The sequence below is a fragment of the Zea mays genome, chromosome 8 (assembly GCF_902167145.1).
Source record: "Zea mays cultivar B73 chromosome 8, Zm-B73-REFERENCE-NAM-5.0, whole genome shotgun sequence".
Taxonomy (NCBI): Eukaryota; Viridiplantae; Streptophyta; class Magnoliopsida; order Poales; family Poaceae; genus Zea; species Zea mays.
In genome coordinates, this window is record NC_050103.1 from 45,677,950 (window position 1) to 45,705,712 (window position 27,763).

General features: G+C 51.1%; 1 protein-coding gene across 3 annotated transcripts; it reads right to left on the minus strand.

Moving 5' to 3' along the window:
* Positions 1–23,472: 23,472 nt before the first annotated feature.
* LOC100280713 (SUMO protease) lies at positions 23,473–27,684 on the minus strand. Of its 3 annotated transcripts, none has more exons than NR_177199.1 (9): positions 26,802–27,684; positions 26,098–26,174; positions 25,920–26,013; positions 25,712–25,810; positions 24,729–24,815; positions 24,524–24,643; positions 24,264–24,367; positions 24,009–24,134; positions 23,473–23,930 (listed from the first exon to the last, which is right to left on the minus strand). NR_177199.1 is itself a non-coding variant. In NM_001153632.2 (9 exons), the coding sequence occupies exons 1-9, from the start codon at positions 27,585–27,587 to the stop codon at positions 23,868–23,870; spliced, it is 1,503 nt and encodes a 500-aa protein (NP_001147104.2). In that variant the 5' UTR covers positions 27,588–27,684; the 3' UTR covers positions 23,473–23,867. The 3 variants fall into 3 exon arrangements, 2 of the variants coding, with proteins under 2 accessions (NP_001147104.2, NP_001398199.1); NM_001153632.2 differs by having other exon boundaries at positions 24,009–24,081; NM_001411270.1 differs by having other exon boundaries at positions 24,009–24,111.
* Between the last annotated feature and the right edge of the window lie 79 nt (positions 27,685–27,763).

Consider the following 27,763-nt stretch of genomic DNA (forward strand, 5'->3'; position numbering starts at 1 on the left):
AGATTAAACTAGTTATGATTTGATTAATTTATTTAGGGACAAGTAGGTAGATGTGGGTAGGATAAGTTATGATAGTTGAAAATCTTGGGTGCTTATAATTTTATGTCGGTCGATACAGATTTTGCAACCCAACGCATAAGTCAAGTACTTGTATATGGTTGAGCTGGTATAGGGAACCGGTTTAGGTTAATCATGTTTATAGGGGTAGGGTCTAATTTATGCCACTAGCATTATCTAACTTGCTTAAGCAACTTACATTAGATTTTATAATCCTATTTAAGAATATCATATAGTTAAGCATATCAAGATGACTTTATCATTATGAAATTCTAGTACCCCTTTTTTATCCAAGTGGAACTTCCAATTGGTATATTTTTATACACTTGAAATTCTTCATGCCATTAGCTGGTGTGGCATAGAAAACAAGGGTACCTCATGTTTTAGCTATTAGGTGAGTGTAGAGAAGATTTGGGGGTCAAAGAAAGTTAGGTAAGGGAGACTTTTATTCTAGGTGGTGGATCTTGATTCATCTGAAGAACTGTTTCTACTCATATCCTTCATTGTCGAGGTTATCCTTCTTATTGGGTCTGTTTTAGGGACCATCGGTCGTGGTGTTAGATGCCATTATCTGAGTTGGGATAACAATTGCGGGTACATGGGGTAGGTAGATTAAACAGAATTTTACTTTGCTTTTGAGATAAATGGGTTGGGCAACCTATAACATAGGCTAGGTCGTGGTTTCACGGACAAGTTGATCTAAGACACCAATTTAGGTTTAAAACCCATTTATAGGAATATGGTCTAATCTATGTTACCAGTATTAATGAACTTGTTTAAATAACTCCCTTTAGATTGGATCATATTAGATTAGGTAGGGTCTAGATTAGATTGGATATAACTAGATTAGACTAGTTAAACTTAGACAGATCTACCAAGGTAGGATATATAAATATATTATTAGGATATGTTAGAATCTTTTGAGATAGGATGTATTATATGGTGTAGGTAGGTCAGAATCTCTGTCAGGTTAAAACAGAGGGGTTATGCAACCATCGAATGGTTAAGGTAGTTGTATAAGGCGGAGTTGGTCGGTCATTCTTAACTTAGTGCAGAGTGAATTAAGTTAAAACGTATTGTATAGGAGTAGAGTCTCATTTATTTCATCAGTATTATCCTTCTTGTTAAGCAATTTAAATTAGCTCCACTTTAGCCTTCACTAGGTTAGATTAATCTATCACATTAGATCAGATCTAAGTTATATTAGTGTGGCTAGATTAGACTAGATAAGATCTCATTATATTGGATTAGATCCTGGTTGTTACTGTAGGATGAGATAAGTAAAGTGGTTAGGATACGATGATTCCTTCAAGATAGGATGAATCCATTAAGATAAGATGGATCTATTAGGCTTGATATATTCTATTGGGGTATTCTTAGTTGGTCTAGTTTATCTTATAGACAATTTAAGAGAATAAGATAAAAAAATTAAAACATAAGATGAACCTATTAGGATAAGATAGATTCCTTTAAGTTAAGAGGGATCTATTTAAAATAGATACACTTTAATGGAGGATAGTCTAGATTTTTTAATTATCTTATGAATTTTATTTATTTATATTTATGCCTATATGTATATGCATATGTAATTGTGGACATTACTCCACAACTCATCACACGCAATCAAAGATCCAAATCAGACATGTATCACAAATATTTACAAAAATAGTTTTGATTTTTTTTTGTTCCTAAGAGTAGGTCTCATATTCCTAAAGGTCACCTTAGGCACAGGATTTCCAAGTGTGAAATCCACATTTGTCTTTAGAAGGAAATGGTAAGAATAATCAGAGTAAAGCAGAAATAAATGAGAAAAGATTAATAAAAGTTAAGAAAGGATCAGAGTAGCAAAGATAAGTAAATAAGGGTTATCCAGTTCTATCTAGGTTTCGTCCTACAGTCAATATTCCTCTTATACCACTTCTGCCACACCCGGATTCAAGGGATAAAGCCGGGTGCGTCTCATATGTGCGCCAAGGAAGAACAAAACATATAATAACAGAATGCATAGAGATAAATGTCATAAATATCATAAATGTACTTATTACATAGCGGAAGTCTTAAAAATAAATGATTAATATAAAATGAACTCAATATTATCTCCCAGTCAGCTTTGTGGCACCAGGGAAATAATATCTAGTTCGTATATTTATCATTTATTTTGTAAGACTTCCGCTATGTAATAAGTAAATTTATGATATTTATGATATTTATCTCTATGCACTCTGTTATTATATGTGTTGTTCTTCCTTGGCGCACATATGAGACACACCCGGCTTTATCCCTTAAATCCGGGTGTGACAGAGAGCCACTAAAAAAGTGGGATCAAAACGACATTGAATGCGATGATTAACCAAATCGAGCAAGTTGGTTTATAGATCCATGCTATACCAAAGGCAAACCCTTGTAAACCACCAGATCTACTCATGGCACAAAATAAACTCAATAGATTGAGAAAAATACCATGTAGTCTGTGGTGATGGAGGGGTCGTTGACGTTGACGAGGTTGGCATCCTCGCTCTATGGTGCGACATTGGCCAGGAGCTTGCCGATCCTACCGAATCCGAGCAGACGCGGACACATAGAGAATGCACAACTCATATCAGACAAAACCGGGGCGAGGAGGAGAAATAGCATATCATGGGAATACAAACTAACCGCTTATTACGGCAGTACCACGCAACCGAGGACGTGCGAGAGCGTGTGGGTTTCTCTGCCTGATGTCGGTGGCCTAGGTGCTGGCCGAGCGCCGGTGCGGTCGCATGGAGTGAGGGGGAGCCATCGGTGGCTGTTCTGAGCGCTAGGGCTAGATCATTGCCGATGAACTATTGGCCGATCACGGACGTGGGTGAGCAGGAGGAAAGAACTGCCGCCGCCACAGCTCGTTGGCTGGCCTAGTGCGAACACGGCGTGTGGGCTCGTTGGGCTCGGCTAGGCGGTTGACCGCCTCAGGCGGTGGCGACGGGTCATAGAGTGGGAGATGGAACCACCTTTCCCTCCCCCTGAACGGATGATGGCGGCTGGCGATCTAGGGAAGATGGTAATTCGGGGATGATGGCGACGGGTTTGGATTGGGCGAGGGGATGATGGCAGCTGGTGATCCGATAGGGGAGTGCAAGGGATGATGCAGGATTAGATTAGGGTTGCAAGCAGTTGTGGGCGCAAGGGATGATTGGATTGGAGGGCGTATGGTGATTAGGTCGTGGTGGGCCAAGTGAGCACGGGCGTGGGTCAGACATGTCACAATTTGTAGTTTTTTTTTGCGTAAAACAGATTACTAATCTAGCGGGTGGTAGGGGCTCTATCTTGTTAGAGAGAGCCCAAGGCTCCTAATACTTAAACTATATATATATATTTGGAGCCCTGGGCTTCCAATAATTAGAGGAAGCCCTGACCACTCCACGTCACCTAGGCTGACCTGACCCCACGCCCCGTTCTTCGCTAGCGGATCATGTCCACCCAGTCAATTTGACCGATTTCACCAAATTACACCATTCCACGCATCCAAACGCTCACATTCTCACCCACACCCAAAAACCTAACCTCCCATCCGGCCCCACCATCTCTCCCTCAGATCCAGGCTCCTAGAAACCGCATTCCGCCTGTCCTCATGCACTAGTCCTCCAATCTGTGCACCTGCGTGTGCTCTGATCCCCATGGCGGCGGCAGCCGATGACGTTGCCAACAATGCTAGGCCAAGGGCGCTGTTGCAGCACCACTTTGTGCCCACGCCAGGGGAGTACCAACGGTACACCGCTTCGACGCACCTACGCCACAAGCGAGGAGACCATCTATACAGCATGCGTCGCCCAGGATCCCATCCTGTTTCCCCCACGAGGAACACCGCCCAGCCGGACTCCATTGGACCTAGCATCTGACGGTGACGACCTACATCCTAGCTAGGTGCTCCCCCAAGCCGATGGTGAGGGCCCTGCACTCCCCCAAGCCGATGGATTGAGAGTGTATGTACATTGCTCTCCCTATCTTTTGTTTCAATCAGATCTGCATTTTTATGCAATTTTTTTGATGCACTTAGACGCAAAACAAGTTTATGTGTACTCAAGTGGATGGGTGAATTTGTTGCCAAATTATCTTAAAAGTTGCCGCATCCATGTCCTAGTGGCGTGAGATCATAAACCTCTGCTTGTAGCGCATGGACAAGTAGCAGTGGGATCTAGAGACGATGAATAGGGAATATGCTACTTGGAGGACGAACCGTTTATTTTGACTGGCAACATTTTTTTAATGCACCATTATTTGTGGTTTCGGTCTAGCTAATATTTGTCATCCGAAAATAACATATCTACAAAAAACCACTAATATATTATTAAATCATTGTACAAATAAGTGATTGATACATTTATGAACCACTAAATGGAATTGTCGACCATGTATTCTATTAAAATACCAATACCTCTATCCAAATCAGGCTCCTATGCTTCAATTCACAAATTTGTATCAATCTAATATAATTTGATAGTCATTTATGTAGTCTTTCAATACAAATTATGCACATTGAAATTCAATGAATATTTGATGAATTCATTATATGAGAATGCGGCAATGGGGCGCTCTATATATGCTTTTTTCTTATTTCCTTTGTTTTTCTCTGTTTTTACAGACCTATAGGTGTTTGAGTCCAATAATATCGTTATGGAGATGAATATGTCATGTGGCTCTTGGATCTAGTTATCCAGTGACATGGTCATCATGCTGGTCTCGCCTTGCATGTGCATGGTTATTTGACGTCTAGATAGGTGCAGGCCTCTCTTTTTGCTTGCAGCTCTATTGTTGGATGAAATGCTTATTAGATCCAAGGGTAAACAAATGATTGCATACCTTATTCTCATCTTGCTCCTACAGCATGCATTTGCATCTGGTTTGTCATTGCCACCATTAGTTACACTCATAACAACATGTAATTGAGTTTCTATAATAGACATATCATATGTGTGGTTGCGCCAATGGGTTGGTATGCTACTGGAAATATCTTGATTTGCTTGTCTTGATAAATTTTAAACAATTTTTGATGAGGCTAGGTGGTCCGGATTGCTCCTACCCTTAGTTGTTTGTTTTACATGTGTAACATGTTTTTAAAATAATTTGGTTCAAATTTGATATTTTGAAAAGTATTAATATTTCTATGATAGCTTCAGTTAGTTTCTATACATGTATGATTAATGATTTATACATTGAGTCATTGCATCTGTCCTGACTGTCCATTATATAGCATATATGACAAAATTTATTTAGGTTTATGCCATGACAGAGGTATTTTATGTTGATTTCTATGTGTATCTATGTTCCAATAGTAGCATGTTGAAAAATTAATATCCCATCAATTGCTACAAATAAACGATTGAAGATGAGGTTTTCTGATTCCATCTATTGCCACATACGCATGTAGATCTCGACAACATTGCAGTATTTATGCTATTTTTTATCTATATATGTAATTTGTCTACAACTACTAGATGTATATGCTTCTATAGACATGTATTTATGACTACTATTGCAAAATTTATGATCTATTTATTTGTATAGAATCAATCCACAATTACTAGATGTACTACACGTAGTTCATGAATTTATTTTTGTATAAATGATTTGGTAGTATGATCTCAAATTAATGCACATCCTCATATATATAAGTCGGTCCACACTGTATTGTACACTTAAGTGGGTTCTATTATTTCTGAATTGGCCTTTGTCATCTCTTGTTTGTTGACCGTAGGTTTTGTGCGTCCAATTGCAATCAGTGAGCAAAGAACAACAGAATACACAGAACATAATTTTTGAATTGTGTTTTTGATTCATGGCTTTACATACAATATATCTAATACTTCCTGGATTTGTTATTGTTCACTACTATCACAATATATAAGCACTTTGCATAGATTTTAGGAGATTTGGTTCCCTTAGTTTCAAAGTATTCTTTTCTCTGCCTTGTCGTGTGATGGATCATTGTTACATTTATCAATCCTCATTACCTGAGCATCTAGAAGTTGTATTTTTACTTCTCACTTTGGAGGAACACTGGGAACATTTGGTCATCTTAGGGCTTAGGCACATTTGTTTGACGCACTGGTGCATCTCTTGCTGACTAAATTTCAACATGGCAATTTTGCAGGGTAGTAGTTGTGGTATCTATGGTGCTAATTATCCTAAATGGATTATCACAATGAAGGTAAAATGTTGTGTTACCAGATTTTGATTCAATGTCTTCTCATTTTGGCTAGGAAAAATAGATCCAGTAAATTTGTATTCCCCATTAGGAGTGATTTGGTTTTTCCATTTGTCAACGTTTCGACCCCGGGGGGTCCCTGGATGACAAGTAAATTGTCGTTGCGTGTCCCAGCCTAGATGGGTCGGCGCGAGACGGGACACAAAGGGGGGAGAACAGTAAGGGGAAACCGCGACCTTCGTGTTGTCCTGCGCCCAGGGCGGATGGATGCGCTTGCAGTATGGGGTTACAAGCGTTCGCGTGGGAGAGAGAGAGAGCAAGAGCCTTATGCGTCGGCCCGTTCTCCCGCGCGGCCAACCTTCTGTACGAGAGCCCTGGACCTTCCTTTTATAGACGTAAGGAGAGGGCCCAGGTGTACAATGGGGGTGTAGCAATGTGCTAACGTGTCTAGCAGAGAGGAGCTAGTGTCCTATGTACATGCCGTCGTGGCTGTCGGAGAGGTGTTGCTGCCCTGTTCATGTGATGTCGTGGTCGTCGGAGGAGAGCTAGAGCCCTACGGAAGTACAGCTGTCGGGGTTGTCGGATCCTTGCTGACGTCTCCTTGCTGACGTAAGGGGCTGGGAGCTGCCGTCGTCATGGAGCGTGCGGGGTGTCATCATTACTTGTTTACTGGGGCGAGCCAGATGGGACGCCGGTCTTGTTCCCCGTAGCCTGAGCTAGCTAGGGGCAGGGTAATGATGGCCCCCCTGGCGACGTGGTCGGTCTGGACCCGAGTTTGGGCGAGGTGGCGATTCCTCCGAGGTCGAGGTTGAGTCCGAGCCCTGGGGTCGGGCGAGGCGAAGTCCATTGTCTTCCGGAGCCGAGGCTAAGTCCGAGCCCTGGGGTCGGGCGAGGCGAAGTTCGTCGTCTTGTAAGTCGTGGTTGAGTCCGAGCCCTGGGGTCGGGCGAGGCGAAGTCCATCTTCCGAGGCCGAGACAGGAGGTGAACCCTGGGGTCGGGCAAGGCGGAGCTTCCTATGTCGCACGAGGCTGGACTTAGCCGCTGTCGACCTAACTCTGGCGAGTGGCACGGCAGTCGGAGCAGGGCAGGCAGCGCTGTATTCCTGTCAGGTCAGTCACTTCGGCCTTGTCGACTGAAGAGCACGTGTCAGGACAAGATGTCAGGCGATCCTTTCATTAAATACTCCTGCGATATGGTCGGTTGGTGTGGCGATTTGGCCAAGGTTGCTTCTCCGCGAAGCCTACCCGAGTTTTGCCTCAGGCGAGTCGACGGTGCGTCCGTTGCTTGAGGGGATCCTCGGGCGAGGCGTGAATCTTCCGGGGTCGGCTGTCTTTGCCCGAGGTTAGGCTCGGGCGAGGCGGGATCGTGTCCTTTGAGCGGAGCCTTGGCCGGAATCGCGCCCATCAGGCCTTCGCAGCTTTGTGCTGATGGGGTTTACCAGCTGAGATTAGGAGTCTTGGGGGTACCCCTAATTATGGTCCCCGACAGTAGCCCCCGAGCCTCAAAGGGAGTGTTGGCACTCGCTTGGAGGCTTTTGTCGCACTTTTTTGCAAGGGGACCGGCCTTTCTCGGTTGCATTTCGTTTCAGTGGGTGCGCACGAGCGCACCCGCCGGGTGTAGCCCCCGAGGCCTCGGAGGAGTGTTTTGACTCCTTCGAGGTCTTAGTGCCTTTCGTGATGGCTCGACCGGTTTGGTTGTTCCCTCATGCGAACTGGTCGTTGCCCGGGTGCTTAGTCAGGTCCCAAGTTCTCGGGTTGGTATGTTGATGCTGTCAACGGTTTGGCCAGAGCCGGGTTTACGAGAGTAGCCCCCGAGCCTCCGCACAGAGCGAGAGGACGGTCAAGGACAGACTCGGCTTTTTTCATACGCCCCTGTGTCGCCTTTCCGCAAGGAGTAGGGGGGAAAAGCGCCATGTTGCCCTCGGAGGGCACCGAACATGGTGTCTCCAGTGAGTTGCTAACGGGTAATCCGAGTGGACGCCCGTGCCCCATTCGTTAGGGGTCGGCTAGTGGCCCGGAGGCGCGCTCCAAAAATACCTGCGGGTGATTCGCCGGACCCGGTCCCCTTTTAACGGGGTCTGAGGGCTTGATGCCTCCCTCTGGTGGGATTCCGTTACAAAATTGTTCCCGTCGGTCTCGGAAATGTCCTAGGGTACCTCGGGAGCGTAGCCCGAGCCTTGGTTACGTATCGAACGTACCCAGGGTCATCCCTCGCTCTGCGTGCTCTGAGGCGGCTGTCGAAACCTTTGGGGGCCAGCCTACGAACCCCTGATCAGTAGTGGGCGCGGAGCCCGAGTGGCCTGAGGCGGCCGTTGAACCCTTCCGAGGGGCCAGCCTTCGAACCTCTGACCAGTAGTGGGCGCGGTGCCCGAGTGCTCTGAGGCGGCTGTTGAACCCTTCCGAGGGGCCAGCCTTCGAACCTCTGATCAGTAGGGGGCTCGGGGCCCGCTTCCTTCGCGAAGAAGGATCCCTTCCGGAGTATCCCCTTTCCCAGTCCCTGTAGCAAGAGAGAGAAAGAGGAAGTGGAAAAGGATACGAAATCGAATGACGTGGCGCACCTTTTTTGACGCGGTCATCATGGCGGAGGTGAAGCGTCGCCTGCTTTGCCTGTCAAAGGTGCCGCCTGTCCTGCCGCAGAGTTAATGCGACGGGACGAGTGGTTCGCGGGGCAGCCGTTGTGCGTGCTCGAGCCGTTCGAGGAACGGGCGTTTCGCCTTTGAGTTTTGAATCTCGTGGCGGGTTCGGGCGAAGTTTTGAACGGGTCTCGCCTGGGCCTTGTCCGCCCCGCCGCCACCTCTTCTGCTTGGTGATGGCCGACCGGGTAACCATTGTTTCGCCACGCGACCCGTGGCCTTTCTCCACCGTCACGGCGAACGATCTGGAGGCTCTTGTTGCCGATGGTTTGCTTCGTCCTCTCTCCAGTGACCCGCAGCCGGAGTGGATGGCCCCTCCGAGCGGAGCCGCCCCGTCCCCGCCGCCGGGGTATGTGCTGAGCTTCGTCTCTTTTCACGAGCGGGGGTTCGGAGTGCCGGCAAGTCGTTTCATGCGGGCGATTCTGCACTTCTACGGGGTGGAGCTGCACAATCTTAGCCCCAACTCCATCGCGCAAGCAGCCATCTTCGCGGCGGTTTGCGAAGGGTTTTTGGGGATTGCGCCCCACTGGGATCTGTGGACCCATCTCTTCTCTGCGGAGCTTTTTGCCTCGACGACGGGGGAAAGAAGAGTTCGCATGGCGGTGCGGGCCGGTGGCTACATCCTCCAGTTGAGGCAGGCACGGGCGCAGCAGTACATCCCTGTCGTCCTTGTGTCTTCGAACAAGGGGTGGCATCGCCGGTGGTTTTACCTCCGGAATGACGATGGGAGGCTCCCGTCATTTTCTCAACGAGTGGTGACCACCGTCGGCAGTAACTGGCGCTATGGGGCCCCGCGCAAGAGACAGAAGAATCTCGAGCCCCTTTTGAAGGCCTTGGAGGAGCTGCGAGAAGGAGGGCTCACCGCCGCGGGGGTGGTTGCCGCCATCCATCGCCGGAGGGTGCTCCCCTTGATGGAGCGGCGGCTGCTGCTTTCGGAGATGATGTCGGGGGTCGACTTGGAGGGTTCGCAGATGTCCCCGGTCCCCCTCCCCGCCGATGACCTCCACAGGCGGGTAGCCGCCATGGTAGGAAAGCTGGACGCCGGTGCTCTTACCCAGTCCTCGATGCGCCCCGAGCGTGGGTGTATATCCCTAGTGAGTGTTCGTTCCTTCTTCCGTCTCATGTAAGACTGCCCCTGTGTTCTCATAGCTGAGATTTCCGTTCGTCTCCAGGAGGTGGGGTCTCACAAGCCTTCTCTGCCACCAGTCCCAGAGGACGCGGTGGACCGAGACGCGCGGAGGGTCGCTGCTGAGAAGAAGAAGGAAAAGAAGGACGCAGAAAAGGCTCGGGCCCGCAAGCGAATGCGGGCTCGGGATGCCTTGGAGAGGCGTCGTCGGCGGCAGGAGAGGGACAGTCTCCCGAGGGAGCCGTCGCCGGAGACGCCTGATGATGACAACGATGATGATGATGATGAAGAGGATTACATGGCCGCCCGCCTTGGCCTTAGCCCGGATCTAAGGCTGGGCCAGGGGTCGTCGAACCAGCCCCCGAGTGGGCTGGCGCCGTCAGTATCCGGGGCCGGGACATCGGGGTCCCGGTCCGAAGAATGGGGGCAGGCCGAGGGGGTACTTGACCCCTTGGCCGAGGTAGTTGAGGAGACCCCGGGGAGTCAGGCCGACCCGCCTGTTCCCCAAGAGTCGTTGCCCGTGCCGACTGCACAGGAGGCTGATCCTCGGGTCGTCATGTCTACGCTCAGGCGGACCGTCCCTTCGGCGCCCCGGGCGCCCGAGGCAGGGATGGTGCCGAAGCCGGCAGCGGGGCAAACCGTGGGGGTGCCCGCGGGGACCGAGGCTCGAGGGGCCTCCCCGCAGGCACGATTGGTCGTGGCCCGGAGTGGGTAAGTATCTGAGGATTCCTCTGTCCCGGCTCCTTCTTCGTGTGTCCTGATCCTGCTCTTTCCTTTCTTCCCAGCAAACGGAGGCATGGTTCGACCGGTCTGGCTCCTCGGAAGGCCCTTAAGACGGCGCCAGCTTCTGCGGCCGATGCTGCACCGGGCCTCGCCAGCCGGCTGGCCTCTACTCAAGGTGCCCTCGAGCAGGGGGCTCAGGCGGCACAGGTCACCGTGGGGCGAGCTCCCGAGGTCGACCCCTCCATCGAGGCGGTCGTCGTGCCGAGGGAGACTGCTGGCGCGGTTGCGGCCTCGAGCCCTCCAGACGTGTTGCCGGCGCTGGCACCGACTTCTGCCGAGGCTGTTGCCATTCTGGCCGTGGAGCCACCCGTCACCGCCGACGCTGAGATGGCCGAGGCGCCGCTACTTGATGCCTCGGAGGAGGGGGGCGCAGAACCGCGACCTGTCCTGGGGAGCGGCAACCTCGCCCTTGCGCGGTGCAGTCCCGACGGGCGGTGTCAGTCGCTCCGGTTCTGGGCCCGTGGCGCTTCGGATCCCCTCTTCGTTCTTGACGATGAGTGAGAGGAGCAGTCTTGGGACGGGCTTCGTGAGTGTGCCGAGGCAACGGTGGGGTCGCTTCGGTCGACCTTGGAGGTCCTTTGCAGGGACGTTCCCAAGATCCTTCAGGTAAGGATTTCAGGCATACCTTTCATGTGATCAAGGTATTCTTTGTGACGCCCCGCTTCCTTTCCTTAGGATCTGACGGATCTGAGCGCCGCCAAGTCGTCGTTCATTCGCCGCGAGGCCGACGTCTGGGGTTCGCTGCGGTCCTTGAGGACCACGCTTGCCGAGACTACCGAGTGCCTCTCCCGACGGAGCGCCGAGGTGGCGGACCTTCGGTTGCTCTGTGTCGATCTGGGGGCAGAAGCAGCGACGGCACGCGCAGAGGCGCAGCGGTGGCAGCTGGAGCTCGGCCAGGCCATTGGTGAGCGGGATCAATCCCGAGACCGGGCCGTTGAGGCTGAAAGTGGGGCTGAGGCCCTTGGAGGCCAGCTAGCCGAGGCGTCCGTTCGGGCCGGAGCCCTTGCGGCGGACCTGGCCGTGGTCGTGGGGTCTGCTCAATCTGCCCAAGTCGCAGCCTCAGAGCAGCGTGCCCGGGCTGAAGGTATGTCTTGGCTGTTGTGAGATTTTGATTCAGCTTCATTCTTCAACTTGTGTTTGAGGACTTCTGCTTTGGCGGTTTGCAGAGCTCGAGTCTGCTCTCAACGAGTCCGCCAAGGCACTCGCCCGGGCGACCGAGCAGAGGGAGGCCGACCAAGTGGCTACGTCTGAGGCTATCTCGTCCTTCTGCCAGACTTTTGGCCTTGACGACATCCCCTCGGGAAGCTCTCCCCAGAGTCGCTTGCAGGCCTTGGGCGCCCATGCGCGTGGCAGACTCCGCGAGGTGCTGCATCACGGCGTTAGGCGGGCCTTCGCCGTGCTCGCTTCCCACTACGATGTGGACTTGGAGCGGGTCAGCGAGGGGTACTGCCTCCCCGACGAGGACGAAGCTGCCCTGGCCGAAGTCCAGAGGCTTGACACGGCTGCTGCGGGCCCAAGTGCGGTGCTGGCGTCCACCTTCGAGGCAGAGATCCTTCCTCTTGCGCCGTCGTTCGAAGGCGGGGCGGATCTTGCCGAGGGTGGCAATGAAACCGAGGATGCAGCTCCTCCCCCGGGCAATGCCTGATTCTGCCAGAGCGGTTTATTTTGGACATGTGTGTGTCTTTCGCGGCCGCTGAGGCCTGAACACTTTATCATTGTGAAAATAAAGTTGTGTCTCCTTTCCTCCTTTTTCCCGTATCCGGGCTTGTTTGTCAGTAGCAGGATTGTTTACCCAAGTAAGAGTTATTTTTCATTGTAGGCGGCGAGCGAGGTATCTGTGTCCCTCCGTGTAGGAATTCCTCGGCTCGGTCGGCCTTGCCACTTACATGCACTCTTATTCGTTTCTCGGGGTTTTGTTACTGACATGGCCGGGAAACGCGAAAGTCGTTATGGTGGAAGACTCTTTTCGAGGAAAATTTTGACGCAGAGGGGGTTCCCCCCTTCTAGCCCCCGAGGGAGGGTCGGGCTTTGCCGAGGCAAGGCTGACCCTTCCTTGATGGTTAGACTTAATATGTAAACGAGGTATATGAATGGCTTGAAAACATCTTAAGGGTAGAAGCGACGTAGCTGTCGGATGTTCCAAGCGTTGCTGTAGACCTCGCCTTGACTGTTGGCCAGCTTGTACGTCCCGGGCTTCAAAACCTTGGCGATGACGAACGGCCCTTCCCAGGGAGGCGTGAGCTTGTGCCACCCTCGGGCGTCTTGTCGTAGTCGAAGCACCAAGTCGCCCACCTGGAGGTCTCGGGACCGAACCCCTCGGGCGTGGTAGCGTCGCAGGGACTGCTGATACCGCGCCGAGTGTAGTAAGGCCACGTCCCGAGCCTCTTCCAGCTGGTCTAGTGAGTCTTCTCGGTTGGTCTGGTTGCGTCGGTCGTCGTAGGCCCTCGTCCTTGGGGAACCGTATTCTAAGTCTGTGGGCAAGATGGCCTCGGATCCATAGACTAGAAAGAACGACGTGAAACCCGTGGCTCAACTTGGCGTCGTCCTCAGGCTCCAGACCACCAAGGGGAGTTCCTTCATCCATCATCTGCCGAACTTGTGGAGGTCGTTGTAGATCCTCGGCTTAAGTCCTTGCAGAATCATGCCGTTGGCACGTTCTACCTGCCCATTCGTCATGGGGTGTGCCACGGCGGCCCAGTCCACCCGGATGTGGTGGTCTTCGCAGAAGTCCAGGAACTTCCTGCCAGTGAACTGGGTGCCATTGTCGGTGATGATGGAGTTCGGGACCCCGAAGCGATGGATGATGTTGGTGAAGAATGTCACCGCCTGTTTGGACCTGATGCTGTTTAGGGGTCGGACCTCGATCCACTTGGAGAATTTGTCGATGGCAACCAGTAGATGCATGTAGCCCCCGGGTGCCTTCTGCAAGGGACCTACGAGGTTCAGACCCCACACAACAAACGATCAGGTCATGGGTATTGTTTGTAGAGCCTGAGCGGGTAGGTGCGTCTGTCTTGCGTAGAATTGACACCCTTGGCAGGTGCGGACAATTCTAGTGGCGTCGGCCATCGCGGTCGGCCAGTAGAAACCTTGTCGGAAAGCGTTTCCAACAAGGGCTCGAGGCGCTGCGTGATGACCGCAAGCCCCCGAGCGTATTTCTTGTCAGAGCTCCTGGCCTTCGACGATGGATATGCATCGCTAGAGGATGCCGGAGGGGCTGCGGTGGTAGAGCTCCTTCCCGTCACCCAGCAAGACGAATGACTTGGCACGCCGCGCCAGTCGCCGAGCTTCGGCTCTGTCGAGGGGTAGCTCTCCTCGGTGGAGATATTGCAGGTACGGGGTCTGCCAGTTTCGATTAGGCGTGACCCCATTCCGCTCTTCCTCGATGCGCAGAGCCTCACCCTCGGTAGCCGAGGGTGCCTCGGGCGGGGCCGAGGCCTTCTCGGGCTCGGGCGCGTCGTTTGTCTTGACTGAGGGTTGATGTAGGTCCCGGGAGCCGTTGTTCGCGCCGAAGCTATCTTCGCTAGCTCGTCCGCAGTCTCGTTGTACCGCCGGGCGACGTGGTTGACCTCGAGCCCGTAGAACTTGTCCTCCAGGCGCCGAACCTCGTCGCAGTAGGCTTCCATCTTTGGGTCGCGGCAGTGGGAGTTCATCATGACTTGGTCGATGACAAGCTGCGAGTCACCGCGAGCGTCGAGGCGTCGGACCCCTAGCTCAATGGCGATGCGCAACCCATTGACCAGAGCCTCGTACTCAACCACGTTGTTGGACGCCGGGAAATGGAGGCGTAGCACGTAGCGGAGGTGCTTCCCGAGGGGCGAGATGAAGAGCAAGCCCGCGCCTGCCCCTGTTTTCATCAGCGACCCATCAAAAAACATGGTCCAGAGTTCCGGTTGGATCGAAGCTGCCGGGAGCTGGGTGTTGACCCATTCAGCCACAAAGTCCACCAAGACTTGGGACTTGATGGCTTTCCGAGGGGCGAACGAGATTGTCTCGCCCATGATTTCCACCGCCCACTTTGCAATCCTACCCGAGGCCTCTCGGCACTGGATGATCTCCCCCAGGGGGAAGGATGACACCACAGTCACTAGATGAGACTCGAAGTAGTGTCGCAACTTCCGCCGCGTCAGAATCACCGTGTACAGCAGCTTCTGAATTTGTGGGTAGCGGAACTTGGTCTCGGACAGTACCTCACTGATGAAGTAGACCGGCCTCTGGACGGGCAATGCATGCCCTTCTTCTCGTCTTTCGACCATGATCGCGGCGCTGACCACCTGAGTGGTAGCGACGACATAGATCAAGAGGGCTTCTCCGGCAGCGGGAGGCACCAGGATGGGTGCGTTCGTAAGGAGCGCCTTTAGGTTCCCGAGGGCTTCCTCGGCCTCGGGGGTCCAAGTGAAGCACTCGGTCTTTCTTAAGAGGCGGTACAGAGGTAGGCCTCTTTCGCCGAGGCACGAGATGAAGCGGCTCAGAGCCGCAAGGCATCCCATGACCCTCTATACGCCTTTCAAGTCCTTGATGGGCCCCATGTTGGTGATGGCCGCGATTTTCTCTGGGTTGGCCTCGATGCCCCCGCTCGGAGACGATGAATCCCAAGAGCATGCCTCGGGGGACTCCGAAGACGCACTTCTCGGGATTGAGTTTTACGCCTTTCGCCTTGAGACACTTGAATGTCGTTTCAAGGTCGGAGAGGTGGTCGGAGGCTTTCCTTGTCTTGACTACGATGTCATCGACGTAAGCCTCGATGGTCCGACCAATGTGTTCGCCAAACACGTGGTTCATGCACCTTTGGTATGTCGCACCCGCATTCCTCAAACCAAATGGCATAGTAACGTAGCAGTACATGCCAAAAGGTGTGATGAAAGAAGTCGCGAGCTGGTCGGACTCTTTCATCTTGATTTGGTGATACCCTGAGTAGGCGTCGAGGAATGACAGGGTTTCGCACCCAGCAGTGGAATCCACGATTTGATCGATGCGAGGCAGAGGGTAGGGAACCTTCGGACATGCTTTGTTTAGACCAGTGTAGTCTACACACATCCGCCATTTCCCTCCTTTCTTTCTTACAAGCACAGGGTTGGCAAGCCATTCAGGATGGAATACCTCTTTGATGAACCCTGCAGCCATCAGTTTGTGGATCTCCTCGCCTATGGCTCTGCGCTTTTCTTCGTCGAATCGGCGCAGAGGCTGCTTCATAGGTCGGGATCCAGTTCAGATATCCAGCGAGTGCTCGGCGACATCCCTCGGTATGCCAGGCATGTCCGAGGGACTCCACACGAAAACTTCGGCGTTCGCGCGAAGAAAGTCGATGAGCACTGCTTCCTATTTGGGGTCGAGCTCGGAGCCGATCCGGATCTACTTGGAGGCATCGTTGCTGGGGTCGAGAGGGACAGACTTAACCGTCTCTGCTGGCTCGAAGTTGCTGGTGTGGCGCTTCATGTCTGGTGCCTCCTTGGAGAGGCTCTCTAGGTCGGCGATGAGGGCCTCGGATTCGGCAAGGGCCTCGACGTACTCCACGCACTCCACGTCGCATTCGTACGCGTGTCGGTACGTGGGGCCGACGGTGATGACCCCGTTGGGCCCCGGCATTTTGAGCTTGAGGTAGGTGTAGTTGGGGACGGCCATGAACTTGGCGTAGCATGGCCTCCCCAATACTGTGTGGTAGGTTCCTCGGAACCCGACCACCTCAAACGTGAGGGTTTCCCTTCGGAAGTTGGAGGGAGTCCCGAAGCAGACAGGCAGATCGAGTTGTCCGAGAGGTTGGACGCATTTCCCGGGGATGATCCCGTGAAAAGGCGTCGCGCCGGCCCAGATCGAGGACAGATCGAGCTGCAGGAGCCTGAGGGTCTCGGCGTAGATGATGTTGAGGCTGCTGCCTCCGTCCATGAGGACCTTGGTGAGCCTGACGTTGTCGATGACGGGGTCGACAACGAGCGGATATTTCCCCAGGCTCGGCACGCGGTCGGGGTGGTCGCCCTGGTCGAAGGTGATGGGCTTGTCAGACCAGTCTAGGTAGACTGGCGCTGCCACCTTTACCGAGCAGACCTCCCAACGCTCTTGCTTGCGGTGCCGAGCCGAGGCGTTCGCCACTTGCCCACCGTAGATCATGAAGCAGTCGTGGACCTCGGGGAACTCCTCTGCCTTGTGATCCTCCTTCTTGTCGTTGTTGTGGGTCCTGCCACCTTCCGTCGGTGGCCCGGCCTTGTGAAATTGGCGCCGAAGCATGACGCACTCCTCAAGGGTGTGCTTGATGGGCCCCTGATGATAGGGGCACGGCTCCTTGAGCATCTTATCAAAGAGATTGGCACCTCCAGGAGGTTTCCGAGGGTTCTTGTACTCAGCGGCGGCGACAAGGTCCGCGTCGGTGGCGTCGTGTTTCGCTCGCGACTTCTTCTTGTTCTTCTTCTTGGTGTCGCGCTGAGCGGACGCCTCGGGGACGTCTTCCGGCTAGCGGCCCTGGGGCTGCTTGTCCTTTCGGAAGATGGCCTCAACCGCCTCCTGGCCAGAGGCGAACTTGGTGGCGTTATCCATCAGCTCGCTCGCCCTGGTGGGGGTCTTGCGACCCAGTTTGCTCACCAGGTCGCGGCAGGTGGTGCCGGCGAGGAACGCGCCGATGACATCCGAGTCGGTGACGTTGGGCAGCTTGGTGCTCTGCTTCGAGAATCGCCGGATGTAGTCCCGGAGAGACTTTCCCGGCTGCTGGCGGTAGCTTCGGAGATCCCAGGAGTTCCTAGGGCGCACGTACGTGCCCTGGAAGTTGCCGGCGAAGGCTTGGACCAGGTCGTCCCAGTTGGAGATCTGCCCCGGAGGCAGATGCTCCAGCCAGGCTCGAGCGGTGTCGGAGAGGAACAGGGGGAGGTTGCAGATGATGAGGTTGTCATCGTCTGTTCCACCCAGCTGGCAGGCCAGTCGGTAGTCCGCGAGCCACAGTTCCGGCCTCGTCTCCCCCGAGTACTTTGTGATGGTAGTCGGGGTTCGGAACCGGGTCGGGAACGGCGCCCGTCGTATGGCCCGGCTGAAAGCCTGTGGACCGGGTGGTTCGGGCGAGGGGCTCCGATCCTCACCGTTGTCGTAGCGTCCCCCACGCCTGGGGTGGTAGCCTCGGCGCACCCTCTCGTCGAGGTGGGCTCGACGGTTGCGGTGGTGGTGCTCGTTGCCGAGGCGACTCGGGGCCGCAGGCACCGTGTTGCGCGTGCGCCCGGTGTGGACCGAGGCTTCCCGCACGAATCAGGAAGTCGCGGCGCGATGCTCCGAGGGGTACCCCTGCCTTCGGGAGGCAGAGCTTTCGTCTCATTGGACCGCGGCATCCTCCAGGAGATTCTTGAGCTCTCCCTGGATACGCCGCCCTTCGGTGGTCGATGGTTCCGGCATCGCGCGGAGTAGTATTGCTGCTGCAGCCAGGTTCTGGCCGACCCCACTGGAAGCCGGTGGCGGCCTTGCCCTGATGTCGTCGGCAATGCGGTGCTGGATGCCCTGGGTAGATGACGTGCTTCCCCGGCCAGAGCTTGGTCTGCCCATTCCTTCCCGATGTTCCGCCGGAACTGCTCAAGTGTTCCTGCTCCCTCGTCGAGCCTGACCTGCATCTCGCGGATTTGCTCGAGCTGTGCGTCCTGACCCTCCGTAGGGACTGGGACCACAGCTAGCTCCCGAAGGATGTCAATGCGAGGCGCAGGCCTAGGGGATCACCGTTTTCCGGCATACCAAGATGGTTGCCTTCGCCGGGACCCCCTAGATCGACGTGGAAACATTCACGACTTGGGCCGCAGTCCTCGTCGCCGAAGCTGCGGCTACCATCGGAACAATTGGAGAGGTAGTAGTCGCATGCGGTCATGAAGTCCCGCATGGCACTGGGGTTACCGAGCCCGGAGAAATCCCAACAAAAGTCGGGCTCGTCATCTTCCTCAGAACCCGAGGGTCCGTAGGTCGAGACGGTCGTCAGTCTGTCCCAGGGCGACCGCACATGGTACCCCGGAGGGTTGGTACATGCCTCTATGAAGGCTTCCACCGAAGCGAGGTCGCTTGGTGGGTCGAAGCTGAATCCAAAAGACACGAGATGGGAATCGGTCGGTACCTCTTGGTCGACGGGCGGTGACGAAGTCGCGTCAGGGGCGGACTGCACCGTTGTCTCAGGTACGAGGGCGACGCCCAGCAAGTCCTTCGCGAGCGTGCTGGCGTCGTTCGTCTGCTTGGGGTTGGCGTGTTGCGGGGAAACGGCGCTCGTCTTCGTCTCAGACGCAAGGTCGAAGCCCGACGTGTCCCCCGCTGGGGCGCCGGCGTCGTCGACTTGCTTGACAGCCGACGAGGTGCCGCCTCCTGTTTGGCCATGGTTGCCCCGCCTCCTCCTCCGTCGGTGGGGGAGGTCACGGGACAAACCCGGATGTTGTTCTTCCGCCATGTGGGGAAGACGTCGTTGATTCCGCCGCCGGCGGGCGGGCTGACGACCGCCATTGTCGCTGTCGCGCGGCGGAGGAAGGAGTATCATGTCGTAGCTGCCGTCGAGGGACATGAACTCAAGACTCCCGAAACGGAGCATCGTCCCGGGTTGGAAAGGTTGCTGGAGACTACCCATCTGGAGCTTGACGGGAAGCTATTCGTCAACACGCAGCAGGCCCCTACCTGGCGCGCCAACTGTCGACGTTTCAACCCCGGGGGTCCCTGGACCGACGAGTAAATTGTCGCTGCGTGTCCCAGCCCAGATGGGTCGGCGCGAGACGGGACACAAAGGGGGGAGAACAGTAAGGGGAAACCGCGGCCTTCGTGTTGTCCTGCGCCCAAGGCGGATGGATGCGCTTGCAGTAGGGGGTTACAAGCGTTCGCGTGGGAGAGAGAGAGAGAGCGAGAGCCTTATGCGTCGGCCCGTTCTCCCGCGCGACCAACCTTCTGTACGAGAGCCCTGGACCTTCCTTTTATAGACGTAAGGAGAGGGCCCAGGTGTACAATGGGGGGTGTAGCAATGTGCTAACGTGTCTAGCAGAGAGGAGCTAGTGCCCTATGTACATGTCGTCGTGGCTGTCGGAGAGGTGTTGCTGCCATGTTCATGTGATGTCGTGGCCATCGGAGGAGAGCTGGAGCCCTGCGGAAGTACAGCTGTCGGGGTTGTCAGATCCTTGCTGACGTCTCCTTACTGACGTAAGGGGCTGGGAGCTGCCGTCGTCATGGAGCGTGCGGGGTGTCATCATTACTTGTTTACTGGGGCGAGCCAGATGGGACGCCGGTCTTGTTCTCCGTAGCCTGAGCTAGCTAGGGGCAGGGTAATGATGGCCCCCCTAGCGACGTGGCCGGTCTGGACCCGAGTTTGGGCGAGGTGGCGATTCCTCCGAGGTCGAGGTTGAGTCCGAGCCCTGGGGTCGGGCGAGGCGGAATCCATCGTCTTCCGGAGTCGAGGCTGAGTTCGAGCCCTAGGGTCGGGCGAGGCGGATTCCATCGTCTTCCGGAGCTGAGGCTGAGTCCGAGCCCTGGGGTCGGGCGAGGCGGAGTTCGTCGTCTTCTAAGTTGTGGTTGAGTCCGAGCCCTAGGGTCGGGCGAGGCGAAGTCCATCTTCCGAGGCCGAGACGGGGGTCGAACCCTGGGGTCGGGCGAGGCGGAGCTTCCTATGTCGCCCGAGGCTAGACTTAGCCGCTGTCGACCTCACTCTAGCGAGTGGCACGGCAGTCGGAGCAGGGCAGGCGGCGCTGTATTCCTGTCAGGTCGATCAGTGGAGCGGCGAAGTGACTGTGGTCACTTCAGCCTTGTCGACTGAAGAGCGCGCGTCAGGATAAGATGTCAGGCGATCCTTGCATTAAATGCTCCTGCGATATGGTCGGTTGGTGTGGAGATTTGGCCAAGGTTGCTTCTCCGCGAAGCCTACCCGAGCTGTGCCTCGGGCGAGTCGACGGTGCGTCCGTTGCTTGAGGGGATCCTCGGGCGAGGCGTGAATCTTCCAGGGTCGGCTGTCTTTGCCCGAGGTCGGGCTCGGGCGAGGTGGGATCGTGTCCTTTGAGCGGAGCCTTGGCCTGAATCACGCCCATCAGGCCTTCGCAGCTTTGTGCTGATGGGGTTTACCAGCTGAGATTAGGAGTCTTGGGGGTACCCCTAATTATGGTCCCCGACACCATTATTAGTAAGCCCCAAGCTTCTTATCTGCTTCTGTTTCTGCTTTGTATTTTTTTCTTTAATTTATGGGATTATTTTCCATTATATAGTGTTTATGGTTTTTTGTGGTTATTTATGTTTTCATCAGTACCTACTGAGTTGAGTACGATGGTGAGAAAAGTTAGCATGACTCATTCCATCTTCCTTGCATCTTTCACATCTTGTGTGGCTATGTATTTGGTTGTTCTGTCTTTGGGCACTAGATAGTGTTCCTTCTATTTTCTATCAACAAGAATGAGGAGCAATCACAACCATTTCATTTGTTTCTGTCTTTATATGAATTGTGATACTTGGCTTGTTATGTTGTCATAGAATCGTTCGGTTTGAACTATTTACTTCAATGCTTCTGTTTTTAAATTTGAATGTGAAGAAATTGAAGGTTGTGACAGGATGTGCACTTTGAAGTATAGGAGTGTGCTGCCATGGAACTTCTTGTTGATTACTACACCAGAAAACTTTATTTCCTCTAGAAGTTGGTTGGTAGGAAACTAGGGTTAATCTTTGTTTAGTAGTACATGAAAGTTTGTGTCTCTAGAACCACAAGTATTTTGCTCTACTGCATGCATAGTTCATATTTTATTTTTTAGCTCGTTTATGCTTGCTTATACTTTTGACAGTTGCTAATTTATGCAACAAATCTTGTGTGAAAATTCTTGAGAGATGCCTTGAAGTGGACAACCTCCCACATACAATTTTTTTTGCAATTGGCAGAGCAATCATTCCATAATCTTAGCAACATATTATCATATTAGTTTCTTGGTGTTGGCACCATTTGACCAATATTTTTTTGTTCCTAAATCCTCTAATGAAGGAGAAGGCGAGAAAACACTTGGACTTGAACCGATTAAATTCTAAAGGTCCGAGGGAGGAGGAGGCCATTGATTACAGGGAGGATGAACATATATTTTCAATGACAAAAATGATGCATAATTATTTAGTAGATTAATCCTGCGAGCTGGAATACTGCAAGCCTGCAAGTGAACCACATATTGTGCTTGCTGCATCTTGGTTTTATATCAACATGGGTCACCCGCATAATATATCTTGTGAGCTGGAATACTACACTAAGCTGAGGTGGATGTGTTTTTTGTTTTTTCTTCACCTTATGTTCTTAACAAAGCTTACCCTTATCCTATGTGAAATCCCTCCTCTCCTAGGGTGAAGAAATTCACCTCCATGTCGTTTCAACCTCGATGTTACTCGCATTTTTAATTTTCAAATGCAGTATCCTGATATTATAGTCGACATCTGGTAAAATGTGCATTAGCAACTTCGGTGACAGATAAGGATTCCATTCCAATTCGACAAGCATTAGCTGGCGCACTTCTTTCAAAGCGGGATTAGCATTACCCTTGTCCAGGAGCTCCTAAACTTTTTTGAGCTAGAAGGACTAATTCATGTACATAATTTGATGTGATCGTTGTTGTACTTTATATTTTGGCATACTATGTACAAAACAAGTGCCTTCTATGACCATAGTGATTTATGCATTTTCGAACGAAATTTTATGACATATCTTGTGTTTTACGCTTCCATTAAAAGGTAGTCTTATTGTGTTGTACGTCAAGTTTATTATACTTTTTGACGAATATCGTGTAAAGCAAGATACACAGCAACCACCCAAATCGTCTGTTTTACGCCTGAAATAGTGGATCCCTTGCGTGCAGTTTACGCTAATTTACACACAATTTTACGCTCTTTTGTATCAGTTTTATGCTAAAATTTATAGTCATTTACTCTAAAATCTGTCCGAACCAGAACTCATGCACTTCGTACGTGTCCGATTTTCACGCCATAATTCAGTCCCGATACAGCTCGACGATCTACGCTAAATTTTATACCCATTTATGCTATTTTGGTTCACGTTTTACGTTGAAATCCGTACAAGCCAGAACCCGCACATGATTAGACACACGCGATTTTTATGCTGTAATTTTCGGCTCCATTCGCCTGTACGAAACAAACCTACGATTTACGCTAAAATTCATACTCATTTACACTATTTTGTTTCACGTTTTACGCTAAAATCCGTCCGAACCAGCGCCTGTACACCGCAGGGGTATACCTAGCTAAGGCTTCCCGGTACTAGTGAAAGCCCTGGGCTTCCATTAGCTCGTCTATATATATATATATATATATATATATATATATATATATATATATATATATATATATATATATATATATATATATATATATATATATATATATATATATATATATCATACTTTTAGTTAGAGAATCATAGAATGTTTAGTTACAGACAATTAACCAGTTTACTTTTATTTTATAAAAAAGAGAGATAGTCAAAGTCTAATCACTATATGCATATAATGTTTAGTGAAAGTCTATCATATAGAATCATAGATAATCAATTTTAGTTAGAGAATCACTTGTCATAAAGAATTAACGTCCAAGCAGTTAAAGCACTGGTCAACATGCTTTTAACTTCAATGGTAGGAGAGCTCTACCAAATAAGGCCTAAAACAACTGGTAGCGGATCAGCCATTACAGGTATACATAACAGGCTCAGGAAAGTAGAACGATTAAAAAAATAAAACATGATAAAAACAAAAGGGATTTGAGCATTTCACACAACTATGCACCGAAGCCGGTCATACAGCTTAACCCAGTGATTGCTCACTTGGTCACAGCTCACAGGATGCTCAAGAACACTGGTATATATATATATAGTTCCAAGTTAATCTATACCTCCCTATCTTTGATGAATCTCATTGCAATCTAATGCTTGACCATGCAAAGGCTCACTGTCAAAACTAGGCGCTGCTGTGCTCATGCAAAATTCCCTTCAACCTGTTGCTTGACCGTTGTGCATCCGGAACATTTTCAAAATCATTCCACTCAATGCTATACCTTTAAGCCGTTGCAGCCATTTGTTAAGTACATATTCCAACAAATATCTGAACCTAACCAAAATGACCTATGATGTCCTCCAAGGTTTATTCAGCCCTCAAACTCAGTATTTCCTTTGCCGTCCTCCTGCGGAAGTAGTGCATTTGCTTCTACAAAGTGCATGCAATTTTGTTTCAGCTTTTGCAGATACATCATATCCATTATGAGAAAATGAGACAATGTATTACCTGTCCAAAAATGAGGTCCATATCTCTGCTGTAGAAGTCAATGTATTTGAGCATGAACATGCCACAGTCCCATCTAAGTGACAGACTCAGTACATTAGGCAAACTGAAGAACAAGTGGGAATAGTGCTGTACATTAGGCAAACTAAATGTTCTCAGGTTGGCAATTGCGTGCAATTTTTTTTTAAAGGATTCATTAACTGCACAAGGAAAAACAAAGGTACAACTATGCTTGCTAGGAACAAAGATGAGAAGTACCCATTCTCCTGCAAAGGAAGATTTTCGACACTTTCCTGCTTCCATGAGAGAGCATCAATCTGTTGGTCACTTTTGTCTTTGACCTCATCCACAATATACTTAGCCTGGTAAGCATTTGAAAAAATATATATAATAAAATAACTGGTCCAGTAGATAAATATATAAACAGAACATGAGTGAACTTCAATACAGTCTTTCCGCTTGTACAAGGGGACACCAGAATGCAGCAACAATGACAAAAGCTAGAGGATAACACTAACCAAGATCCTCAAGACCCTCGTGTCCATGCCACCAAGTGAATCCAGATACTGAAACTTTTTGTCCCTTATGTTGATGACTGCTAAACACCAATGGACTTCCTTGTGTATGGGAACAAATATCTGGATAATAAGTTCCGGTTAAATGCATACTAAGTTAAACCCTAGTAAGGTCTAAACCTGAAAAGAGAACCCAAAAGTGTGTTACCTTGTCACAGTCAATTAGACTGTACCCTAACCTCCTTTTTGTTGTCCATCTTCTAACAGCTTTATAATCATACCCACTGGAAATCAGCTGATAGACAGCAATAAGAGAAGAATTATGAGTTACAACTAACACAACATTGCACTCAAATACAAAACGTCACTATTGCGACAAAATATGGTAACGAATGCAACAAGACAGATGACAATAATAATAGGAAAAAAATAGAGAATGACATTAAATGGCAGCTTGTTGCTCGTGTGCAGGCACATGTATGAATCAGCTGAGATGTTTGGGTGGATTGTTGGAAATCTCAAGCGCTCACACGCTCAAACTCACAAAGAACAGAGAGAGATGGAAGATGGAGACGGAAGCTGGAAGAAGAGATAACAGTACACGAGCAAGTTACGGCACCGAACTCCTCCAACGCCCACACACTGGATCCTATTCCTGGCCGTGCTTTTCAAATACGAGTAGTACAGAAGGTTTTTATAGCACTGGGTGATGCATAAGCACTAACTCCACCTAGTCTTATGCTGCGATCCTTCGGACCTGGCCATATGCACAACACGCTCGTACGCGCACAATACTACTACTACTGCATACATGCACTGCATATAAACTTATACCACTACACACGCACACCATGCATGCATGCAACATGCAGCTCCACCATGCGTGGCAAGCTGCAGACACTCGCGCACGTCGCATGCAGCCACAACTCAGTGCTCCGATCGCCACATGATCAGCCTTGACATGCACACAACACACATACGCATGCGCCAGCGGCCAGACCACGCACCTACATGGTCACAGACACCAGGTTTATTCCTAACATGGATATCATATAAATATTAGGAAATCGGTAGTAATTGCATGCATATCATTCATGTACATTTGATGAGAATGGTAGTTTCTTAGAAGCAAGGAAAAATAAACAAAAAAGAATTGGCCCACGAAAAGGTAAAACAAATTCTAACACAAACCTTCTTGTAGAAAAAGGTGTTGAAGAAATGGCATTTTAAGAACTTGCGAGGTTCTCTTAGTTCCCTCTCTTTAAGCAGATCAAGATACAAATTGATAACCTGAAAGTAGTCGGAAGAAAAAAAATAGAAAGAATTTTATACTGACATATTGCATTATGTATGCTTACTACTCCGCAAAGAGTTACAGAAGCAACAAAATGAAAAATACCTCATCATTTAGCCATTCCTGGTTATTCAAGCATTGCAAGATCTCCCTTGTTATCACAATATTTGAAGGTTCATGTACTGCTAACCTCTCACGACTGCATAAAGGACACTTTTAGATACCACTAGTTATGTAGGCATTTGTGTGACTATCACATAACAAAAGAAGATAAAAAGCAAACCTGTTCTTGCCATGAAGAGCCCGACGAACCATTTCTTCATCCTCATCAGTAAGAGGAACAAAAGGTTCAGGCACCTCCTGAAAGGAACGTGTTAATATCGATAACCTTGTTGAAAAGAGTGTTCTATTCTAAAATATAGCCTGGTTTAGTGTACATTAAGTGCAATTCAGTCTCCAGGAACAACATGAATTTCTTTTAATCCATCTATTTTTCAAGGGTATTGAAAAAAAATCACAGGTTTATATCCCACAGACCTCGAAAAGAATTCCTCAAGGGAATTGAAAAAAAATCACAGGTTTATATCCCACAGACCTCGAAAAGAATTCCTCAGAGCATAACAACCAGAAAATCCTTTAGTAGGTCCTTAAGGCTACAAAAGTATCTAACCTATCATATATTTAAGAAAAAATGTCTCAGGGGAAAAACAACCATGATTGAAGAACTAGTTATGGAGACAATCACATTCTCAGAAATTTACAAGCATCAACTGCATATGGTTGGTCTTGCATTATGATCTGGAATGCTAGGTCCTCAAGAGTAGGAAGCACATGCGTTTCTGGCTGTTCAGTTCAACATTCAGAACATCCCAATTGTTTTACCATTCAAGCTCAGTTCAATTCAGTCAACCACCTTGTCCCACACAGACATCCCATCACAAAACAATATGAAACAAAAAAATGAAGAAGAATCCAGGAAAGCAATACCTCCTTCTTTGGCGTAATTCGCGGGAGGGCCTCAGCAAGCCGCTCAAGGCTAAGACGGCCCACCTGGGCGAGCCGCACCTCAAACTCGAGCGTCTTGAGCTTGGCATCCCGCTTCCGTGACTTCTCGTACAGCTCCTTGTACTGTGGCACCCTTCTCACTACCACGCTGCCCCTCACCTCCTCCTCGTCCTGCTGCTTCCTCTCGTCCTCGTCCTCCTCCTCCTCCTCCCCCTCCTCCTCCTCCTCGATGGCCACCACCTCGAGGGGCACCGCCTGCCTCGTAGCATCGGTTGTGGCGGCGGGAGTGGATGGCGCCGGGTGGGAGACGCTGTTGACGAGCTCTACGTACTGCTGGAATCCGAGAGAACAAGGCAGGGGTGATGACGGGGAGAACAACGAGCGGCCGGCAGCGTGGGTCCGTGCAGCCCCACCAAGCCGGAAGACGCGGAGGATCCGCTGTGGGCCGTGGATCGGGCGCGGCAATGGCGGCGGCGGCGGGAGTCGGCGCCTGTGCGGAAGCGGGGTGGAAGCGATGGTGGAAGAGGAGGAAGGGCCCGGCGTGAAGGAGGCGGATGCCGCGGCGGCGGAGTGGATGATTTGGGGAGAAGGACGGATAGGCGGGACGGCGGAGGTGGAGGGATCGAGTTCAGGGAATGTGGCGAGCTTGGTCCGCTTGGAGGGAGGGGTAAGGGGCGGTGGGGGGAACGAGGGATAGGGGAGGCGATGGTCGGCCGAGAGGCAGCGGTCCGCCGAGAGACGCTTCCGGCTGTCAGTGAGGGCGCCCATCGCCGGGGGCGGTGGAAACCCTAGCGGCGGTGGAGAGCGAGAGCGAGAGGGCGGTCTTTCGATGAGAGAATAGAGAATGTGGTTTGTTTTAATTTTTATTTTCTCCTTGCCTTTTTTTGTTTGATTTTATTATTCCTTAATTTCTTTTCGGCACCGTGTGTGTATGTACGAGTGTG